The sequence below is a fragment of the Chrysochloris asiatica genome, unplaced genomic scaffold, assembly GCF_000296735.1.
Source record: "Chrysochloris asiatica unplaced genomic scaffold, ChrAsi1.0 scaffold00050, whole genome shotgun sequence".
Classification (NCBI taxonomy): domain Eukaryota; kingdom Metazoa; phylum Chordata; class Mammalia; order Afrosoricida; family Chrysochloridae; genus Chrysochloris; species Chrysochloris asiatica.
In genome coordinates, this window is record NW_006408568.1 from 5,530,987 (window position 1) to 5,551,062 (window position 20,076).

Here is a 20,076-nt window from a genome sequence, read left to right on the forward strand (position 1 = left end):
TTGTTCATTGTCCAGCTTTTGTACACATATAAGGCAACTGAAAATGCTATGGCTTGCGTCAGGCACACTTTAGTCCTCAAAGTAAAATCTTTGCTTTTTAACACTTGAAAGAGGTCTTTTGCAGCTAATTTTTATGCCAAGAAATTTGAAAGACAGATACATGACCAACTGAATGGAAGAGATCCATATTTGTGCTCATTCCAAAGAAAGATGATCCAACAGAATGTGAAAGCTATTGATATGATTAATATCATATGCAAGTTAGAATTTCTTAAGATAATTCAAAAAAGTTTGCAGTAATACATCAACAGGAAACTGCTAGAAATTCAAGGCAGATTCAGAAGACAATATGTAACTAGTACTATCATTGCTGATGTCAGAAGCATCTTGGCTGAGAGCAGAGAAAACCAGAAAGATGTTTACCTGTGTTTTACTGTCTATGCAAAGGTATTTGACTATGAGGAAATTACACATAATATGGTCAAGAATGAGCATTCCAGAACATTTAATTCTGCTCATGCAGAACTTGTACATAGACCAACAAAATGTCGTTTCAACCATGCATAGTTTAAGATGAGGAAAAGTGTGTGTCATGGTTATAACCTTTCACCATATTTATTCAATCTGTATGCTGAGCAAATAATCTGATAAATTGAAAAAGACTTGAAGCCCTCACCAGAGAAGAGCAAAGACTACAACCTTCTGTATGAATTGCACCTCAATGTAAAGAAAACAAAAGTCCTCACAACTGGACCCAAAAGCAACATCTAATAAATGGAGAAAAGATTGAAGTTGTTAAGGATTTCATTTTACTTAGATTCATAAGCAATTCCCATGAAAGGAGCAGTCAAGACATCAAACAATGTATTTTTTATTGCATAGAACAGTAGTCTTGCAAGATTCTATCATGCAATCTCCAACTTTGTTTCTATCACCAAGGCCATAGTTCCCAACTACTAATCCTTCTTTGTTTCCAACTTTTGCATTCCAATCACCAGTAATTATCAATGCAAATGCATCTTGCTTGCATGTTTGACCAATTTCATACTGCAGAAATTAGTAAATATCTTTTTTTATTTTTTATATTAGTGGTTATTGCATATATTTGAATAATAGTCATCTTTGTAGGTTGTCTGGATATTATCCTATCACAGACGGTGTTGTACAGCAGTATAGATCTTAAAATGATCTTTTTGACAATGGATGTGCCACTGTTCCTTTCAATTTGTCATTCTCAGCATAGTGGACCATATGACTGTCTGATTCAGAATGGCCAGTAACCAATCCATTTCAACTCACTAATACCTAGGATATCAATCTTCAAATGTTCAATTTAATTTGAACAACTTCCAATTTTCCTAGATTCATACTTCATGCAGTCCATATTCTGATTATTAATAGATATTTGCAGTTGGTTATTCTCATTTTGAGGCATGCTGCATCAGCAAATGAAGGTCCCAAACACTTTACTCCATCCAAGGTTGACTCTACTTTGAAAAGACCAGGCAGTGTTTTGTTCTATTGTACACAGAGTCACTATGAATCAGAATTGACTTGATAACACCTAACAACAACAACTACTTAGAGCAGCCAGTTCTTTTGTAGTCATATTTAAGTGCCTTCCAACCTGAAGGGCTCATCTTCCAGCATCATATCAGACAATGTTCCACTGCTGTTGATAAGATTTTCCTGGCCAAGTTTCTCAGAGGGAGCTCACCAGGCCCTGTCTTAGCCTGGAAGACCCACTGAAACCTGTCCACCATGGATGACCCTGCCAGCATCTGGAATACTGGTGGCATAGCTTCCAGCATCACAGCAACATGCAAACTACCACAGTACAAGAAACTGGCAGACGAGTGGTAACTTATGATTATATATTGTTAAAATCCCTATTTAAACTAAAATATAGACGGAGGTAGATTATCTGGTCAGCATGGAAATGCTATAATTGGCTTGGGAGTCATAATTCTTCAAAGAGACTTTCAGAATTCCTAAGATTTGGCCAATGTTGTCATGAGAAAAAGAGAAGGAAAAACAAAAAACAAACAACATGCAAGCCCATGTAAGAACCCTCTAAAAGAACTGGGTAATGCGGAGGAAGTTAAACAATTTTTTGCATAAGGAACTACTAAGACACATTCTTACAGATCCAGCCACCTCACCAGATTCATTCTCTGTCATCTTTGTCCCCAACGAGAAAGTTGCATGGTAAATACAGAGCACTCAAGAACTTCAAATGCATTGATTCTTGGTTTTGGAGTATAACCAAGGTTAAAAACAGCCTCAGGAAAAGACCTGTTATATGATGAGCAAGTTGCAATGTCTGGACTACAGCCAGGTCACCTGAGTTCTAGAAGCATCATCCAAGCATCTCCACATATGATGCTAGATTAGATGGAGAATGGTGATCCCTGAAAGTAACTCACAATGTCATCCATCTGCAGAACAATCACCCTGCATTACTCCTCTCTACTCGTAACTCAGTCACTCATTCGTCCACTCAACACACTGGTTCCTCTGTATTCTAAACATAGTGCAAAGAATAAACTGGCCAGGAACAAGAGCAGAAGTTGGGGAACCTGTTATAATGAGGGTCTGACTTACAATAGTAGAGTTAGAAAGAAGGAAATGGATATAAACAGTGTTAAGTATTTAAAAATGGCAGAATGTGGGAGAGGTGATAGTAAGGGAAAGTAAGGCCTCTAGTATGACTCCTAGTTTCTGACAAGGATCAAAGGGAGAATAGTAGTACCCTTCATGGAGACATGTTCAATGGGAAGGGCAGACAAACAAATTAAAAAAAAAGGTGCTCAGTGTGGGTTAGGTTGAGTTTGAAGTGCCAACAGAACACTGAGGAAGAGCTATTCAATTAGCAGTACAAGCCCTGGTATTATAAGACATGGAAGAGGGTAGAAACATCCAGGGACAGACAACTAGTGGAAGCATCATTAAGAAGTGAGTAAGAAAGAAGAACCTACATAGCAGCTTGAGCTAGAAGTAGGAGAGGTAGGAGAAAGTAGGTCTCAGAAACCCAGAATGGTGAGGGGAGCCAGAAAAATGGCATGGCCAATATTGTATAATATCACTGAGAGGTCAGATGAGATGGGAATGCAGAGAGCCCAAGGAGTGAGTCACAAGAGGATCACCAAGCCTGTTGGCTAGAGGCATATCCGAGGAGAGTAATTGAAGAGACGGCTACAGAGTCACCCCTACCCCCAGGACCCCATTGTGGAGCGCAGCTGCTGGTACTAGCCATGGTACCCAAAGGAATACAACATCCTGGCTCAGGCCTGCATCCTGGGAGATAAGCCAGGTCCCAGCACTTTAGAAATAATGTCCCAGCACTGCACTATGAAAAAAGCAAAGAAAAATGGCTTTAACAGATTTGAAACTCAAGTCTTCTTATTTTTTCTGTTTTGTGTTTTCATTTACCCCTTCTCATATTTAAAACAGGCTAGACCCTGGCCATCCAAGTAAGGTTCTATATCAATTGCTCTGTCAAGCAGGGACTAAAGGAGCAGTTAACTGACATTGGCCTGCCTCCAACATCCAGGCTCAGAGAGCCCAGTGCCAAGAAGTTGCCTGCCTCTGCCACCTGGGTAGTGAGCCCTTCATAGCCTCTGCCAGAGAAAGAAAGAGCTAGTGCAGTTTCCTGAGCACCTCACAGAAACCCATGCCTGCAACTGTGAGAGAAAGAAGTGGAGCCAGGAAGTAGAGGGCAAAAATGAAAAGAGAGGGCTCTGGAAGAACTTTGTCGTCTAGACAAATACCTGCAGAAATGTCTATCCACCCTTTATATCCTTGATCTTAAAATGGTCTTATCCTTGATTCAACTCAAAGCCCCAATAGATTTCAGCTACCTATTGAGTGGAAGCCCAAATTGACATTACTTTCCTATTTCTCCCCAAACCTCCACTTTCTCTGCCATTTGCCACCTAAGGGAAAGCATCTCGTCATTTTCAGCAGCATGAATTCAGCACACGTGGGCATGTCTGGAAGGGGAAACCATGCCAAGGATAGCTATAGGCTAGTCTCAAACTCCACTGACACCTCGGTAAGAGGAAATAGTCATAAAGTTGTGCTGGGAGCTATGGGAGATAGTCAGTTAATAGCTACAACGTTTAAGATGGTACAGCACTTTCTATCTTTTCCAAAATGTCCTTACGTCAGCTTCTCCATTTATTTAAAAGAGCAACCTCAGAAAGTGAGATAGATCAGGACCACTTCATCCATTTGTCACATGAGAGTTACAGAAGCCATATAGCTAGTTGGCAATAGCTGACTTATGGTTTGCTACCTGGAATCAGCTAGAGACCTGAGGAACTGGAGTGAATAATCAAGTTAAGTTGAGGCAATTCCTCCTTGGGGATTTGTGACTGGATAGGGAAGTAAGCCTAAAGAGCGCCCAGACTCTTAGTTTTGGTACTGAAGCAAAGCCAGAAGAGGAGAGGAAGGCAACAGCAAACTACACAGAGCTTCAATTCAGTAAGCCTCCAAGAAAAGCAAAAGAGCTGGCTTTGTTGACAAAGTCCCCAGAGTCCTATAGTCCTGGCAGGCCAAGCCTCTGGTTTGGTTTTCGGTTACATCCTAGAATATGGAGCATCTTATTGTTAACCTTGTAAATAAAAGACTGAGTGACAGTTCTGGATCAACAGCAAGCATCAATAAAGAAGGCATGAGCAAAGCTGGGCAAGGAGTCATCTCCACTCCCCAGAGAAGTCCTGCCCCAGAGCAGGAGCCTTAGATCCCTTAATTCCCCGTGGTGAGGAACCAGAGCCTCAGGGCAATTCTGATCTTTTGCTTGAGGACATCTCACTATGCCTCCTGCTTAGATCAGCCAGTAATTATGGATCAGGTCAAGTGGTAAGAAATCTATTGACTGGTCCAATCCCCCCAAATTCTCCTGGAACTAAGCAAGGTTTTCCAAGGGAGCCTCTATAGTCTCTTTGCTGCTTCTTACCACAGCCAAAGTGCAAAGAATCTCCAGTTGCCCCAGGAAAAGTCCTGACACCCTGACCCTGTCTGTGACTCATGTCCTACCAGTTCAGGAAGGCATTAAACCTGAGTCCTTATCTAGCATCTCCTCTGCCTGTTTGCATTAACTATAAACCTCTCAGTCTTTGTTCTTCAGCAATGTGCATCTTTTGTTAAGTGCCGTCGAGTCAGTTCTGATTATAGTGACCCTGTATAGGGTTTCCAAAGAACATCTGGTGAGTTTGAACCACTGACCTTGCCGTTCAAACCGACTTTGCAGTCCAGTGCATTAACCCTCAGTGTCACACCAGGACTCCAATGTGCATCTAACCAGAGCCATTTAGTTATAGTCTTGCTTTGACTCAAGGGAATGATGGCTATGACCTCCAAGATTTTCTCCTATAGTGGAATCCTGCATGACAGGCATGGCCTCAACAAGTATATTAGAAGGAGAGCAATAAATAGATGTTCACTGAAATAGTAGCATCCACAGGACATTTTCCATGCACGAAAGGTGCATGTAGTAATAGTTATCCATAAAACAAATGGTTTTAAGCCTCTAATAAGTATCAGACACTGTGGTAGGTGCTGAGGACTCAATGATGAGCAGTACATACAACGCTTATGTCTCACAAAGCTTACGGTTAGTGTGTAGACAAGGAAATGGGCAACCAGCTCACAGCACTGTAACAAAGGACACACGGGTACTATGGAATCACATATGAGGGAGAATCAAGCCAGATTTGGGCAGGGAGACTGTGTCAAGGAAGGTGTATTGGAAGAGAGCTAAAGGAGGAATAGGAGCTCTCCAGCTGACAAGAAAGCAGTTGACTAAGGCTGGAAAAAAAATGAGAAAGATTTCCAAGAAATGAGGGCTGGAAAATGCACAGACCCTGATCATTCAAAGCCTTATAAACCATGGTAAGAAGGTGGGACATCATCCTGAGACTAAATGGAGAGCCACAAAAGGGCTTTAAGTTGGGGAGTAGTAAAATCAGCTTTCTATCTTGGAATGTTCATCCATGCAGTTATGGCAATAGATCAAAGCAAGGAGAGAGAGAGAGTGTGGAGAACATTCAGGAAATTATTGCCAAGATCCAGCAAAGAGATCAGGGTATGGGAACCAGGACCATAGCATTGGGACAGTAAAGAGGAGGAGAAATTAAAGAAATACTTAAGATGTAGAATCATTAGGCCTTGTTGTGGAGAAAAGAGAACGAAGGGCAGAGCACTAAGACTTTGGTGATGTAATATCAAGCAAGACAAGGATTGCAGGAGGAGGAGTAGGTTGGTGGGAGAAGATGGAGAGTCTAGAGGGGCCCTACTGCTCCATGGGAGAAAGAGGAGGCTTTCTGCTCCCATAAAGATTTACAGCCTCGGAAACCCTGTTTAGGGTTGCTATGGGTCGGAACTGACTCGACGGCACTTAACAACAACAACATGAGACATCAAAGCAGAGCTGTGCTATAGGCTGGCAGGTGTACATTTTCACACTCAGAAACAACATCTGGAGTGCAGTACTATGTTCAAAGAATACTAGCAAATGAACTAAGAATGAAGCCAAGAGAATGGATGGCATGGTCTGGAGAGGGTGTGGGTCTGGAGAGGGTGTGTGGAGTAATGGAAAAAGCGGCAAAGTCCAGCACTGAAGGAAACCATGCTACCCAGAAGCCAAGCCAGTTGCCATAGAGTCAGTTCTGGTTCACAGTGACTCCACTTCCGTCAGAGTAGAACTCTGCTCCATAGAGCTTTCAATGGATGGTTTTGCAGAAGTAGATCACCAGGCCTTTCTTCTGAGGTACTTTTGGGTGGATTCAAACCTCCAACCTTTCCATTAGTAACTGAGTGCTTAACCATTTGCACCACCCAGCAACTCAGAGTTATATAAGAATATGCCCTTATATTCCCTTTAGCTGCAAAGTGAAGACTGCATAACCTTCAATTACTCCTACACTGACCTCACCCTGACATGTGCCCCATAACCTCAGACAGCCCATGTCACATCACCAGACTCCATGTCTAGCTCAGAAGCTCAAGACCAGTAAGTAAACTTTCACCTGATATGCTACAGAGGACAAATCTGTAATCATGTAAGTGTATGAGCATGTTCTTCTACGTCATGAGCTGATGGCACATATGTGTATCCATTCACACACATAACCAGATCCTGCAGTCTGCCTAAGCTGGGTCATTTATATCTATTACCACCAAACATGATGGTTCTCACTTTCAACTGTAAGTTTTCCCTAAAGACCAACCCAAAGCTGGGCAAATGAAGTTAAAAGAAGAAAACACTTGTCAAACTTCTTAAAGTCTTATTATATTCTCACACTGAATCCTCATAGTTACCCTATAAAATAGATTTTATAATCCCACAGTGATAAAAATGAGATTCAAACTCAGGTGTGACTCTGAAACTCTCCCTATATTACACTGGGACAACAACACAATGTATCTAGGCCACCTGTCCACACTATCAAGATTTTTAAATTTGAAGAAAGGAAAGTAGACAAAGATTCTAGCAAAAAGGAAGTTGCATGGTATATGTAATGTGTAGGTTTATTTCCTATATTCATCAATATCCTATGTAACTGCAGGCAAAAGTTGAACTAATGCATGTTAATAGTGAACATTCCTTAATTAGGATCCTATCTGCACTTCTGATGGGCTATAATCTTCTGTGGGATTCTCTGATTGAGCCTCCTCAGAGAATTGCTGTCATAACTGCTTGTCAGGGAGAGATGAAGTCCTTGAGTATAGCACATCTGTAGGAATTATAGTCTTTCATTTTCTGGCAGGTCTAGCCTTGAAAGGCCACCACTTTACTTTAGCTAATAAGAGATTATCTTTCACAATAGAACTACAAATGGAGTCCTAATTGATGAATTTACTAATAGCCAGTCCCTTTATAGTGACATTAGCCCAAGTGGTCTGAGCTGTACCTCTTCCAGGTAAGGGCATACACACAGTCGTTATTCTACTGAATTTATGGTCAAGAGGGCAGGGACTTTAACTCAATAATTAAATATCCAGTTTGCCATGCATCTCTCTGTCTTCTCATTCTCCTTCTCCCATGCCTCAGTTTCTATCAACAGTAACATGAGAAAAAACTACCAACCAATCCAGTACTCAAGTCAGATTGGAGCTCTTGCTCAGAAAGAGATTTGAGAAGGGCACAGAGAAGTCAGAGATATTGACTCCCCTCTTAGCAAGTCTACAATCAACATGACGGATACTCCCCCATTGTCCATTTGTCCCACATTTGTAGGTACTCAATGAAGTTTAAGCTTTATTTTATAAATGCTGCCAAATCTCCAGAGTCCCTGAGTAGTGCAAATAATTAAGCACTCGACCACTACCCAAAAGGTTGGCAGTTCAAACCTGCCCAAAAGCTCCTCAGAAGAAAAGGCTGGGCTGGGCTTCTAAAAGATCACAGCCATGAAAATTTACGGAATGTAGTTCTGCCCTCCAGAATAGTCCTTCAAATAAGCTATCAATAGGCTCAAAATTCTACCACTAAATAGCTGCTCAACAATTCCAAAGTACATTCCCTGGGAGGATGTAACACGTAGAGACACAAATGGTTACAGGTCTTTCCCCACATAAGGAAGTCTACCAGTTCTTTTCCACATCTCCACATGGGTGGCAGCTGGAACAAGGCAAAGGTGAGGACAAGCTTGAGGTTGGGTATATGCATAAAAGAGAAGGAGAAAGGTCCAAATTAACATCAGAGTACAGTGCCTAGGAATGTTGGACAATGAATAAGGAAGACCATAGACGAATCAACGCATTTAGTTATGGTGTTGGAGGAGAATATTGAAAGTACCATGGGCTGCCAAAAGAACAAATAGATCTGTGTTGCATGAAGTACAACCAGAGTGCTCCTTGGAGGCTAGGATGGCCAGACTTTGTCTCTCATACTTTGGACATATTGTCAGGAGAGACCAGTCACTGGAGAAGGATATCATGTTTGGTATGGTGGAAGTTGGGAGAAAAAGAGGAAAACTCCCAGCGAGATGGATTGGCAAAGTAGCAGAATCAATAGGGCTCAAGCATAGCAATGATTGTGAGGTTGGCCCAGGACCAGGCAGTGTTTCGTTCTGTTGTGCATTGGGTAGCTATGAGTCAGTACCGACTTGATGGCACCTAACAACAACAACTGTTCTTAAGGAGCCCTGGTAACATAGTGGGTTACAAGTCAGGCTGCTAATCACAAGATCAGCAGTTCAAACCTCAGGAGAAAGATGAAGCTTTCTGCTTCTGTAAAGATGTGTAGCCTTAGAAATCCTATCCAGGGTCGCTATAAGTCAGGCTGACTCCACAATGCACACCCACCACCACCACTGTTAGTAATCCATCAAGTTCACTCACAGCTCATGATGCCCCTTCCCCGTACACAACAGAACCAAACACTGTCAGAGCCTAGTTGTGTATGGATCCTAGTGTTCATAGGGTTTTCACTGGCTGGTTTTCAGAAGCAGATCTCCAGGCCTTGTTACCTAATCTATCTTAGTCTGGAAGCTCTGTGGAAACCTATTCAGCATTATAGCAACACACACGCCTCCACTGAGTGGTGGCTGTGAACTCTACTTACTAACTCTATAATCTTAGTCAAGATAAGGAACCACTGCAAGTTTCCATTGCCTTAACTGTAAAATGGAACTAATGAGTTGCTTTGCAATGCTGCTGTGTAAATCAAATGAGGCAATGCTTGCAAAGCACTTAACACTGTGTCCAACATCAATCTGAGTGTTAAAATGGTCACTCTTGTTACAATTATTGTTACCACTCAAGGAAAGTGTGCCTGGAGTTGACTTGGGAAGTCAGTAGGCAAGATGAACATGTGGGTGAGCAGCAGGAAAAGAACTTAAAGAAGAGACCATTAACCTTGAAACTCCTCAGAGACCCATTTATGTATTCATCAGTCATTTTCTACTATACTGCCTATGAATCATGCATTATGTTGGGGGATAACGCTACAAAGATAAATAAGAAAAACAAAGTCCTATCTCAAAGTCTATGCAGTTTATTTCACCACAACAAGGAAGGTGGATCAGATGGCTTTGTGTCTTGCTTCCAAAGAGATGCATTTTATACAAGAATTGTTTTGCTGGTCTATCCACTAGGACAAGGGTTGTTGTTAAGTGCTGTAGAGTCGGTTCTGACCCATAGCAACCATGTATAGGATTTCCTAGGAGTGTTTGGTGAGCTTGAACCATCAACTTTATAGTTCAAACCAACTTTGCAGTCCAGCACATTAACCCACAGCATCACACCAGGACTCTGGGAAGGGGTGGGGAAACTTTTTCTGGCAAAATTTATAGCATTATTAGCAAGCCATACAAAATTATCAACTTTAAAATTAGCCTGCTATATGTGATCAAACATTTAATTAACTCATTCCTAATGTGTGTGGCAAGGAGTTCTGGTAGCGTAGTGGTTACGACTCGGGCTGCTATCCTCAGGGTCAGCAGTTCGAAACTACCAGCTATTCTACGGGAGAAAGATGATGCTTTCTGCTCCCATAAAGATATACAGCCTCAGAAGCCCTGTACAGTGTCGGAACTGACTCCACGGCACATTAACAACAACAATGTGTGCGGCGCTGTGGGTTAATGCACCAGACTGCAAAGCCATTTGAATTGCAAGGTTGGCGGTACAAGCTCATCAGCTGCTCCTCGGAAACCCTACACAGGGTCGCTATGGGTTGGGATCGACTCGACGGCACTTAACAACAACAACAATGCAGTGGCTAGGATTCCTGGTGTGACACTGGAACAAGGATCAGCACCTGACTATGAACCACAAGGGTGGCAGTTCAAACCTACCAGTTACTCATTGGAAACCCCGTACAGGATCACTATGAATCGGAACCAACTGGATGGCACTTAACAAGAGCAATAATGTTATGGCTGGAACTGTGATTGCTTTGGCAGGGCCAGACCAAACGATTTTGCAGGCAGGATGTTCCCCACTCCTGAGCTAGGGTTTCAGGTACAGGAGCATCTCAGATGAGTATGGAAGAAATGGGGTGAGGAAATCGTTTTGAGGCCTATGAACATGAGGATAGCAAGATGGAAGTGTGGTATGAAAGAAAGGCCTGGAAAAAGCAAAGTGGGGCTGGTGTGTCCTCCTGAGTTTCTTCCAAATCCATCCTTTCTCCTCATATTTTAAGTTCCTGCTCTGGTTTCTGACCCAAGCCATTGTATTTTCAATATACATGTGAAAGTTGAACAATGAATAAGGAAGATCATAGAATAATTGATGCATTTGAGTTATGGTGTTGGAGAAGAATATTAAAATACCATGGATGACCAGAAGAACAAGCAGATCTATGTTGAAAGAAGTGCAGTCAGAATGCTCTTTAGAAGCCAGGATGGCCAGACTTCATCTTTCATACTTTGGACAAGGGCATTATGCTTGGTAAAGTGAAGGATCAATGAAAAAGAGGGAGACCCCAACGAGATGAATTGGCACAGTGGCAGCTGCAATGGGCTCAAGCACAGCGATGATTGTGAAGTTGGTGCAGGACCAGGAAGTGTTTTGTTATGGTGTACATCAGGTCTCTATGAGTTTGTACCAACTCGACAACACCTAATAACAACCTGGTGAATTGTTATTACCTCCACAATCTGGTGAATTAAAAGAAACCTGAGTTCAATGGCCAGAAAACTGGGGCCCCTGCTCCATGACCTCCGAGCTATGTAACACAAAAATGCACTTTCTTTATCCATACGATAATAATAATAATAATATGTCACTCATACTATGGCATACATCAAGTGTGCCAAAGAATTAAAAAAAATATATAAAAAAGGAAAGATCTTGTTACGCACAATTCCTATATCTTATGTAGGAAAACACTGGTTTTAGATGTTACAGATTAGGATGTTAAAAAAAAACTAGCACAAAAAATAGAAACTATAAGTCAGGTGTGTCTATTTAAAGGAGTTATAAATAGCATTGGCCTAGGAATAAATGTGATTTTATACCAACACTGAGGAGCTCTAAGATGTTGGGCAAAATTTCCCATATCTTGGTTTAAATAATTTGAACTTCCATCTAACTCTAAGATTCTTTGACTTTATGAAAATATGCATTATAAAGCTGGTTTTGCTCATAAAAGTATACTTTAAAAAGAGATCTTTACATACAGGTCACCTATTCCAAATCTGAGAGAAACTGTAATGTTTGAGGGAATTCTAATAACTGATGAAGTAGAAAAGCCATTTGACGTGTCAAATGTCCAATGGGCTGAGTGATAGTGGGGAGCCAAATCTAACAGTAGAGGGGGAAATCTTTTCAAATTGTTAACTATACCTATTAGATGGCTAATACCAGAATCACCAGGGGAGAAAGATGAGGCTTTCTGCTCCTGTAGAAAGTTACAGCCTCCAAAACCCTATACAGTAAGTCAAAACAGATTCGACAGCACTCAACAACAACAACAACAATAGGAATACCAAAAAAAGGAACTGGAATTACTTGTAAGAAAGAAGGAAAAAAAGAAGCAGTCAGGAGGGCGAGACAGCCTAAAACAAGCCCAATATAGCCAGTTTCATCTGTTTTTAGAGTAACATTAAAAAGGTGACTCAGATTTCAAGGGAAGAGTTTGAGCTCAGATTTAAGGAAGAAATTCCTGACTACAGTGATATACAAAGAATTGGAAGGAATTGCCTTCTGTGAAGCTTTTTAACAAAAGACCAAGTGACCAAATGACACATCTTGGGTTAAGTGTACTCATAAGCAAAGGCATGGACAGAAAGATGTTTCAAAGATATGTTTTTGTCAGTGTTCTCTTTATCCTCTGATCAAGCCAGTTCACAACTGCACAACACACCTGCTTTTTCATACAACAGCACAACTGCTGTTTCCAGTTACCCTGCAGTTTGCATGTTGTCATGTTGCCCAATTTTTTCCCTGCTGGCACAGTAAGCTCCAAGGTGTAAGTACTGTTTTTGTAGATTCTTGCCTGTTCCACACTGGTATGTGATCATCACAGCACAGTTAGCAAACAAGAAGAAATGAAACTCTCCCTTGAGTTGGAGACTGGAGTGTTGTGTTTCACCCTTTTTGACAGCCAAAAGCCAATTCAGGGTTCTCTGAAAAGCCAAATTTGCCATACACACAAAAAAGTTAGGTATCTCCTTAATTCCCAAGCTCACTTAAGGACTTAAATCAGTGCTTGCTGAGGGAGAAAAAAAAGATGATGTGGAGCATAGCTTATGCGTCAGTTCAGCTGGAAAAAATCAGGAAGTGGGAGAGTTCATCCAGCTTGTACTTTTTTGGGCAAGATTCCTAAAAGCCATCAGGATAATTATCACAAACACTTGCTGGGTGCTCACTATATACAAGGCAATGTTCTAAGTTCTTTGCACGAGTTCATTAATTTAATCAACACAGCAATCTTATGAGAACCAGAGAGGTTGAGCAACGTGCTCAAAGGAAAACACCTATTAAGTCTAGAGCTGGATTTAAAACTAAGCCACCTGACTGCAGAGTCTGCATGGTTAACCCTCACACTCTTTGGAAAGAGACAAAGATACAGGTCATGCTCAGAGTCAGCCTAGGTCCTGCCTCCTCTTCTTCTCGTTTTCCTCAACTCTGACTTTTATTTTATGGAACCACCCATTTCAGCTGAAAGTAACTTCCTGAGAAGAAAGAATCCATAAACCAAACCCACTGTGTCCATCATGCCAGTAATCAGTTCAGTACTTCCCATCATTCAGTGGTATTCCAATCCTTTTGTCATATTGTAAGATTTTTTTAGCTAATAATTATTCTCTCTCCCTGGGCCAACAAGTCAACAGAACATTTTTCAAGCAGTATCCAAAGTGAAATTAATCCTTTGTTAAAATTGTTTTCACACCCCTGGGGGTTCTCCTTTGGGGTGATAGAGCCCACTCGGGGAGTCATCACCATGAATAACGCCTCAGGCTTTCAGTAAAAAATCAGTAAAGCAAGATCCATTATACCTCTTGGTTCATAATTAGGCATTGTGAGAAATCTATTTATTTGCTATTCAATTCAACACCCCATAGTCAGTAATTGCTGAATATTGAATAGGTGCATGAATAAACAAAATGTACCCATGCTTTGAGTGGCTACGGTATCTTGATTCTCAGTATCTCTCCTCACTTTGGGTTTTGAAGCTCCACAATAAAACAAGTGTAGAAGACACGAGTTCCCATTTCAGAAAGCCATGAGTGATTAAAACCCAAGCTGGGCGTAGTCAACTCGGTTTACATTTGTTAATCAATTAATGTTTGTCAGGTATGCTGAATATATCCAGAAAAATATTCATAATCTATATTTTTCAATAGGAAACATGAGAGATAGGTGCTATGGGACACATAAAATACAGCCATCACTCTCCCTGGGAGTAAAAGATGAAGGCAAATCTAGGAAGGCTTTGAGAGACAGCTACATTTGAGTTGGGCCTTGCAGGTGGAAGAAGATGCTTTCTAGAGAGAAGAAGAGGGAAAGAGCAACATGGGCAGAGGAAACAATGCACCAAGCATACAGAAAAGACATAGTCAGTGGTCTTTACGGGAAATTTCATGGGACAGATATTTAAGGGTTGTGCGTGTACACTAGACTAAGGAAATTGAGCTTTATCATGTCAACAACAGAGACGCCTCCTATGTTTTAAAAGACATGCTCAATTATTCACAGATGCATGCTTCTGAAACACAATTGAGTAGTGATGAGGAGGCTGGCTTATAGTTCAGAGGCCTTAGTGAGAACAGAGGGAAAGACGCACTGTCTCTACACTGATGGGGGACTCAAGTGAAAGTGTGGACTAAAGCTTTTACAGACATTTCAGAAGGTCACATCAGAAGGTTCCTGATGAGACATGGAGATCAAGAGAAAGAGAAAAGACTGATGGGGGGTGACGATGCCCCTAGCTGAGATGAAGAAGCATTGCTGAAGGAGCCAGGAAACCATAAATGGAACTAGTCTAGCTGTGTGTTTAACCAGTGTGAGGGGCTGCCCCAGCATTTCCTTATAGCCTAAACCTACTGTATATTACAAGAAGAATCAGTATAAGGTAAGAGATAAGGGAACTGAGGTCAGCAAGGTCAAATAACGCACTGAGGCCCTCCCAAGGCTAACTGTTCCCTTGATGTCTCACTGCTGTAGCTCCCTACTTGTCTTTGTCAAAGGAGGTTTTCTTCACAATATATTTTCATTCCTCATTTTCTCTTCCCATATAACATAGTGCACTTGATCCAAGCCATGGTATTTTCAGTAGTTTCATATGCATGTGAAAGTTAAGACAATAAGGAAAATCGTAGAAGAGTTGATGCATTTTAGTTATAGCATTGGAGAAGATGATTAAAAGTACCATGGACTGCCAGAAGAATAAACAAATCTGTGTTGGAAGAAGTACAGCCAGAATGCTCCTTGGAAGCTAGAATGGCTAGACTTCATCTCTCATACTTCAGACATATTGTCAGGAAGGACCAGTCCCTGGAGAAGGACATCATGCTTGGTAAAGTGGCTGGACAGATGGTGAGACCCCCAGTGGGATGGATTGGCACAGTGGCAGCAGCAATGGTCTCAAGAGAAGCAGCAATTGTGAAGATAGCAGAGGACAGGGCAGTGTTTCAATCTCTTGTACATAGGGTCGCTGTGGGTCAGAACCAACTGACAACACCTAACAACAACATGACATTGTTATCTTTCCCAGCTTTTCCTACTTTTAACTTGAGAAAGAGTCCCTCATCACATCCTTCTTGCCTACAAGATCTCCTTTTCCCTATATCAATGTAGTCCTCCCCCACCTCCAGCTCCTCATCTACTCCTCCCATTCACACATGGCATCTTTTTAGAAATAGCAAGTGTAGGGTAAAGAGCAATGAATCTGAAGGGGAGCCATCTGTATTCCAAACCTGACCCGGTGACTTTCAGAAACCTGTGGGACTCTAGGCCTCAGTGTCCTCACCTATAAAATGGGGGTTTAAAAAGTGAATTCTAACCTTTGCTAATCTCACAGGATTCTTTTTAGGATGAAATAATAAAGAGTGCAAATAATATGCCAAAGTCAGGAAAGCATGCTAACGGATTATGCGACTATATGACACTCAATGAGCTCTTTTCAGGCAGGGAAAATGGTTGTTTTCATCTTTGAATCTCTGATACCTAATTGTTCCTGGTACAGAGTTGGCTCCTAATAAAGACAAGCAGAATGAAGAACAAGGACCACTACCACTATTACCAAAACCCTCCCCAACACACACATACACACACAAGGAGGCACGCCTTGTCTCTCTCCCACCCCACCGTAAATGCAGGCAAACCTACAATACCTACCTACACTTTTGGAAATACTGCTCTAGTCCTGTTTTATTCCAAAGACAGCCAGTTCCTGGAGGGAAACCAAGTGATTGTCACGCTCCCTGGATGCTTCCACTGGGTACAGTTCTCTCCAGGGAAGTTGCTGAGAACTGAACCCCCCCACACCCCGATTCACTCCCCCGCAAGGAACCAATGTTGGGCCTGCCCCTTCCCCGTCCCCTCCTCCCCCACTCCCCCCCGCCGCCTTTGTACCAAGCTCGTGGAGTGGTTTCTTTTTTGTTGGTTTTTTTTTCCCCCTGCTAGCAGAAGCTTGGTTGTCTCTACTGCTGTTTTCATTGATGCCTTGAGCCGAGCGGCATGTGCAACTGCTGAGCAGGGGGAGCGTGGAGCGGCGGGGGAGGCAAGTAAAAATAGCCTGGCGTGCGGCACTCTGCCTGCCCCGGACGCCTCTAACTGCCGCCAAGCTGAGGAGCAGAGTGGTAGCCGTGGCATACCGCGGTCCTGGTGGGGTCTGACCCAGACTCCGATCAAATACTGGGGGTGCGCAAGCTAGAGACCCGCTAAAACTTTTTTTTTTTTTTAAGAAATAGAGCGCAGGGTGGGGAGAAGGGAGAAAGCCGTTTCTCGCTTCCCGGGCTTCAGCCACCTGACTGCAGGAATAGCTACGTGCCTGCTAGCCCAACAGTTTACAGAGGTGCTGTCTTGACTCTGAGCTATTTTTAGAAACCGCTTCAGCTGGTGGGATACAGAGAGCCGGCGGGGGGGGGTGGGGGGTGGGGGACGGGCGAGAGAACGCTAATGTTGGCACGCTGTTGTGAGGTTGGCGCCTGGCACTAACCATCATTATTTCTGCTGTCAGGTGGTGGGTAGGGAGGAGGAAGTCGCGAGGGAGCTGCACGCCACGCTGGTTGTGCCCTAACTCAAGGAGACGGCATTAGCCACTGAATGCCCCACTGCTTTCAAGCCCTAGAGCGTGTATGTTTGGAAAGCCACAGTTGCCAGATGCACGGCTGCCTCTCCTGTCTCAAAGAATGGGGGTTTTGAAAGCTCTGCTGTCTATGATATAGAGTAGGGGTTACGACCAGGAAGGAGGAAAGGTGATGAAGGATCTTTGCACCTTTTTGCATTCTAGCAAGACAGAGGGACAATCCCAGAGCCACACCCCCATCCCCGCCCCACGCTGCATATGGGTAACCATATGTAAAATGTACGGCAGCCCCACCAGACACCCGGCTATTAATAGAGCCTGGAGTTTGCTCTCTGTGTCTTTTCTGCCACCGAATAAGGGACGATCTTGACACACATTGCCCCACTTCACCCCCACCTCGGAGCACTCTTTCTCCAGGAAGGTAAGGGGGCTGTCCATGCTGATCCCCTTCATGACCACAGGTGCCCAAAGCCTACAGACTAGCCCAGTTGTAATGACAGCGGGGTCAGTGCACCGCGAGGAAATATGACCCTGATTCTTGAGGCGCAAAGCCCAATAGGGCTCTGCGGCTCCCGACCAACTCGAGGGTAGAGAAAGGGCGGCTATTGGGCTGTCAAAGATGAGAGGCAAGAGCGCAATTTGAGGAGTTAGAACCACCTCCTCAATAGCTGCTGCGGGACAAACCCATTTCTCCCCGCAACCGGAGGCTGCACTGCTGCGGAGACGGGTGCTGTCCCTGGTGCTGAAGCTGGCCGCGGCCCTTGCTCCCTCCCTGGGTTTAGTGTTCCCGAGGCTGCCCTAACATTCAAGGATTGCAGACTTCTTCCTGGCCATAATCTGGGCGGGAAGAAGCTGTAAGTGGTGCCCAAGTCGTATCCCCGACTCTGCTCGGCCCCCGTGACCGAGATCTCTCCGCGATGCTGAGGGAACCGAACGCACAAGTATTGACTCGAGCTTGAAGGGTAAAGCAGAGGCAGCGGCGGGAGTTAGTCAAGGGGGAAGACCTGGCCCCGGAGGATCACCCACCCCAGCTCTGCGCAAAGCCGGGACCAAGAGACCCAAGGAAAGGGCAGGAAGCGCGGCTACCCAGGATTTGGGACGTGGGGGAAGGAGAAGCTAGCAGCGGGTGTGGGGAGAAGGTGATGGGGTGAGAGGAAGGAACTCCTGAATTTTCCAGAGGGAGGGGACTTAAGACATGCACTGCCCCCCCAAACATACATAACACACACACACACACACACACACACACACACACACACACACACACGGCCAACAGAGCAAGCGGGATGGAGCTGGTGGAAAGTTTGGCACTAGGTGCTGAGCAGCGGCGGTGGCGACGGCGGCAGCAACAGCGGCAGCGCGTAGGTCCCGAGTGGGCGGCCGGGGTCGCCGAGAGACCCGGCTCTCTTGCCTACTTACCTCGGTGTTCTCGGTAGCGTTCTCCGCCATTTTCCTCCTTAGGAGCAGGCAGCGGGAGGAGTGTTTCATGCCCATAAGAGCCAGCAAGGGTTTGGTGATACAGAGATAGTAGAGAAAAGAGCTGGTGTAGCTTTAAAAGAGAGAGAGAGAGAATGGGGGGAGAAATTTTTAAAACACCCCAACCCAGCCCTTCTGCTGGAGCGTCAGGCGATACAATCAACCACGGTTGAGTCTTTTCTGCAGTCTCCACTTTGTTTTATTTTCCTCCCTTCTCATCTGCTTCGGATTCCTGCACACACTTCCAAGTTCTTCTCGCGCACCCCTGACCCCCTCCCCGCCCCTCTCCTCCCGGGCTGGGGCTAAGCTGGGGAGAGGCGGCCCGAAGGCTCTGCGGCTGCGGCGGCGGCAGCGGCGGCGGCGGCGGCTTCTCCTATCTGGGTTGCTTGCAAAGTCCGGTCGGCCCGAGGCAGCCACCAACTCCTGTCAACTTCTGCCGATCGGCTGGGCGAAGCAACACGCTTCCTGCGCGTCTCTCGTAGGGGCTGAGCCGGGTGAGTGGGGGCGGGGTAGGAGGCTTGGTAGTGCAGGCGGTGGCTGGGCGCAGACCAAGGGCCCCAGCGCCCCCAGGCCTGTCCCCTCCCCCAGGCTCCGGGGTCTCTTGGCCGCCTCCTCTCTGAGGCTCGATGGAAAACTTGCGCGGGGGCAAGCGCTGAGCAGACGCTGCAGGACCACGCCAGAATCTCGGAGAACACAGAAGCTGGGGGCCGGGCTCCAACCGTAGGTTCTTAGACCCCGGCATGCGTCTTCCCACCGAGTGTAAACTCTGGGCAACGCTGGGTCACTGTTACCTCGCCCCGCCCTCCTTCACTCCCAAATCTCCCTCTCCTCTTGTCAATTCCTGGGTCTGTCCTTGGCGAATTACTGTTTTTGGAGTGAAAGGGTAGGTGTCTGACTGGGGGAGGGTCCTTAACTCTTTCAATCCTAGGGCTGAGTGTGGGGTCGTTATCATTGCTTTTCTCCCATTCGCCCTTGTCCAAGGCACAGGGGACTTCAAGCCCCTCTCAGACTGAGGTGGGAGAAAAGTAAATGGAAGAACCTGGAATACACACCTGCAGGGCTGCTCCCCACACCTCAGTCTTTCCTGGCAGCCCCCTGCCCACACAATTTTAATCTCACTAGTCACCCCTCCCCCACCATCAGCAGATTTTGAAATTCCTTTTATGGGAAAAGAGGGAGGATGTCACGTACCCATTAGGATTCTCTTGATCCTTTTTTAAGGAAGTTTGGGCGGCAGCAGGGGGTGTGAATTTTTATACAAAGCAGTCCTGTCTTCACTTTGAGAGCTTCTTTTTCTCAGTCTTACTGGCCATCTGTCAGGCTGGTGGGAGATAGAACAAAGGGAGTAGCTGGACCCCACTCTGCTTCAGCCCTTACAACAGGCCACTCTGGCGCGC

At 44.5% G+C, this 20,076-nt stretch overlaps 1 protein-coding gene across 1 annotated transcript in view; it reads right to left on the reverse strand.

The window, feature by feature from the left end:
* Positions 1 to 19,139, reverse strand: part of PRMT8 (protein arginine methyltransferase 8) — a 122,274-nt gene extending 103,135 nt beyond the window's left edge. Inside the window, exon 1 of the mRNA XM_006862682.1 lies at positions 18,623 to 19,139. Within this exon, the coding sequence (XP_006862744.1) occupies positions 18,623 to 18,697 (75 nt within the window). The 5' untranslated portion in view covers positions 18,698 to 19,139. The remainder of the gene's footprint in view (positions 1 to 18,622) is intronic.
* Positions 19,140 to 20,076: the final 937 nt, after the last annotated feature.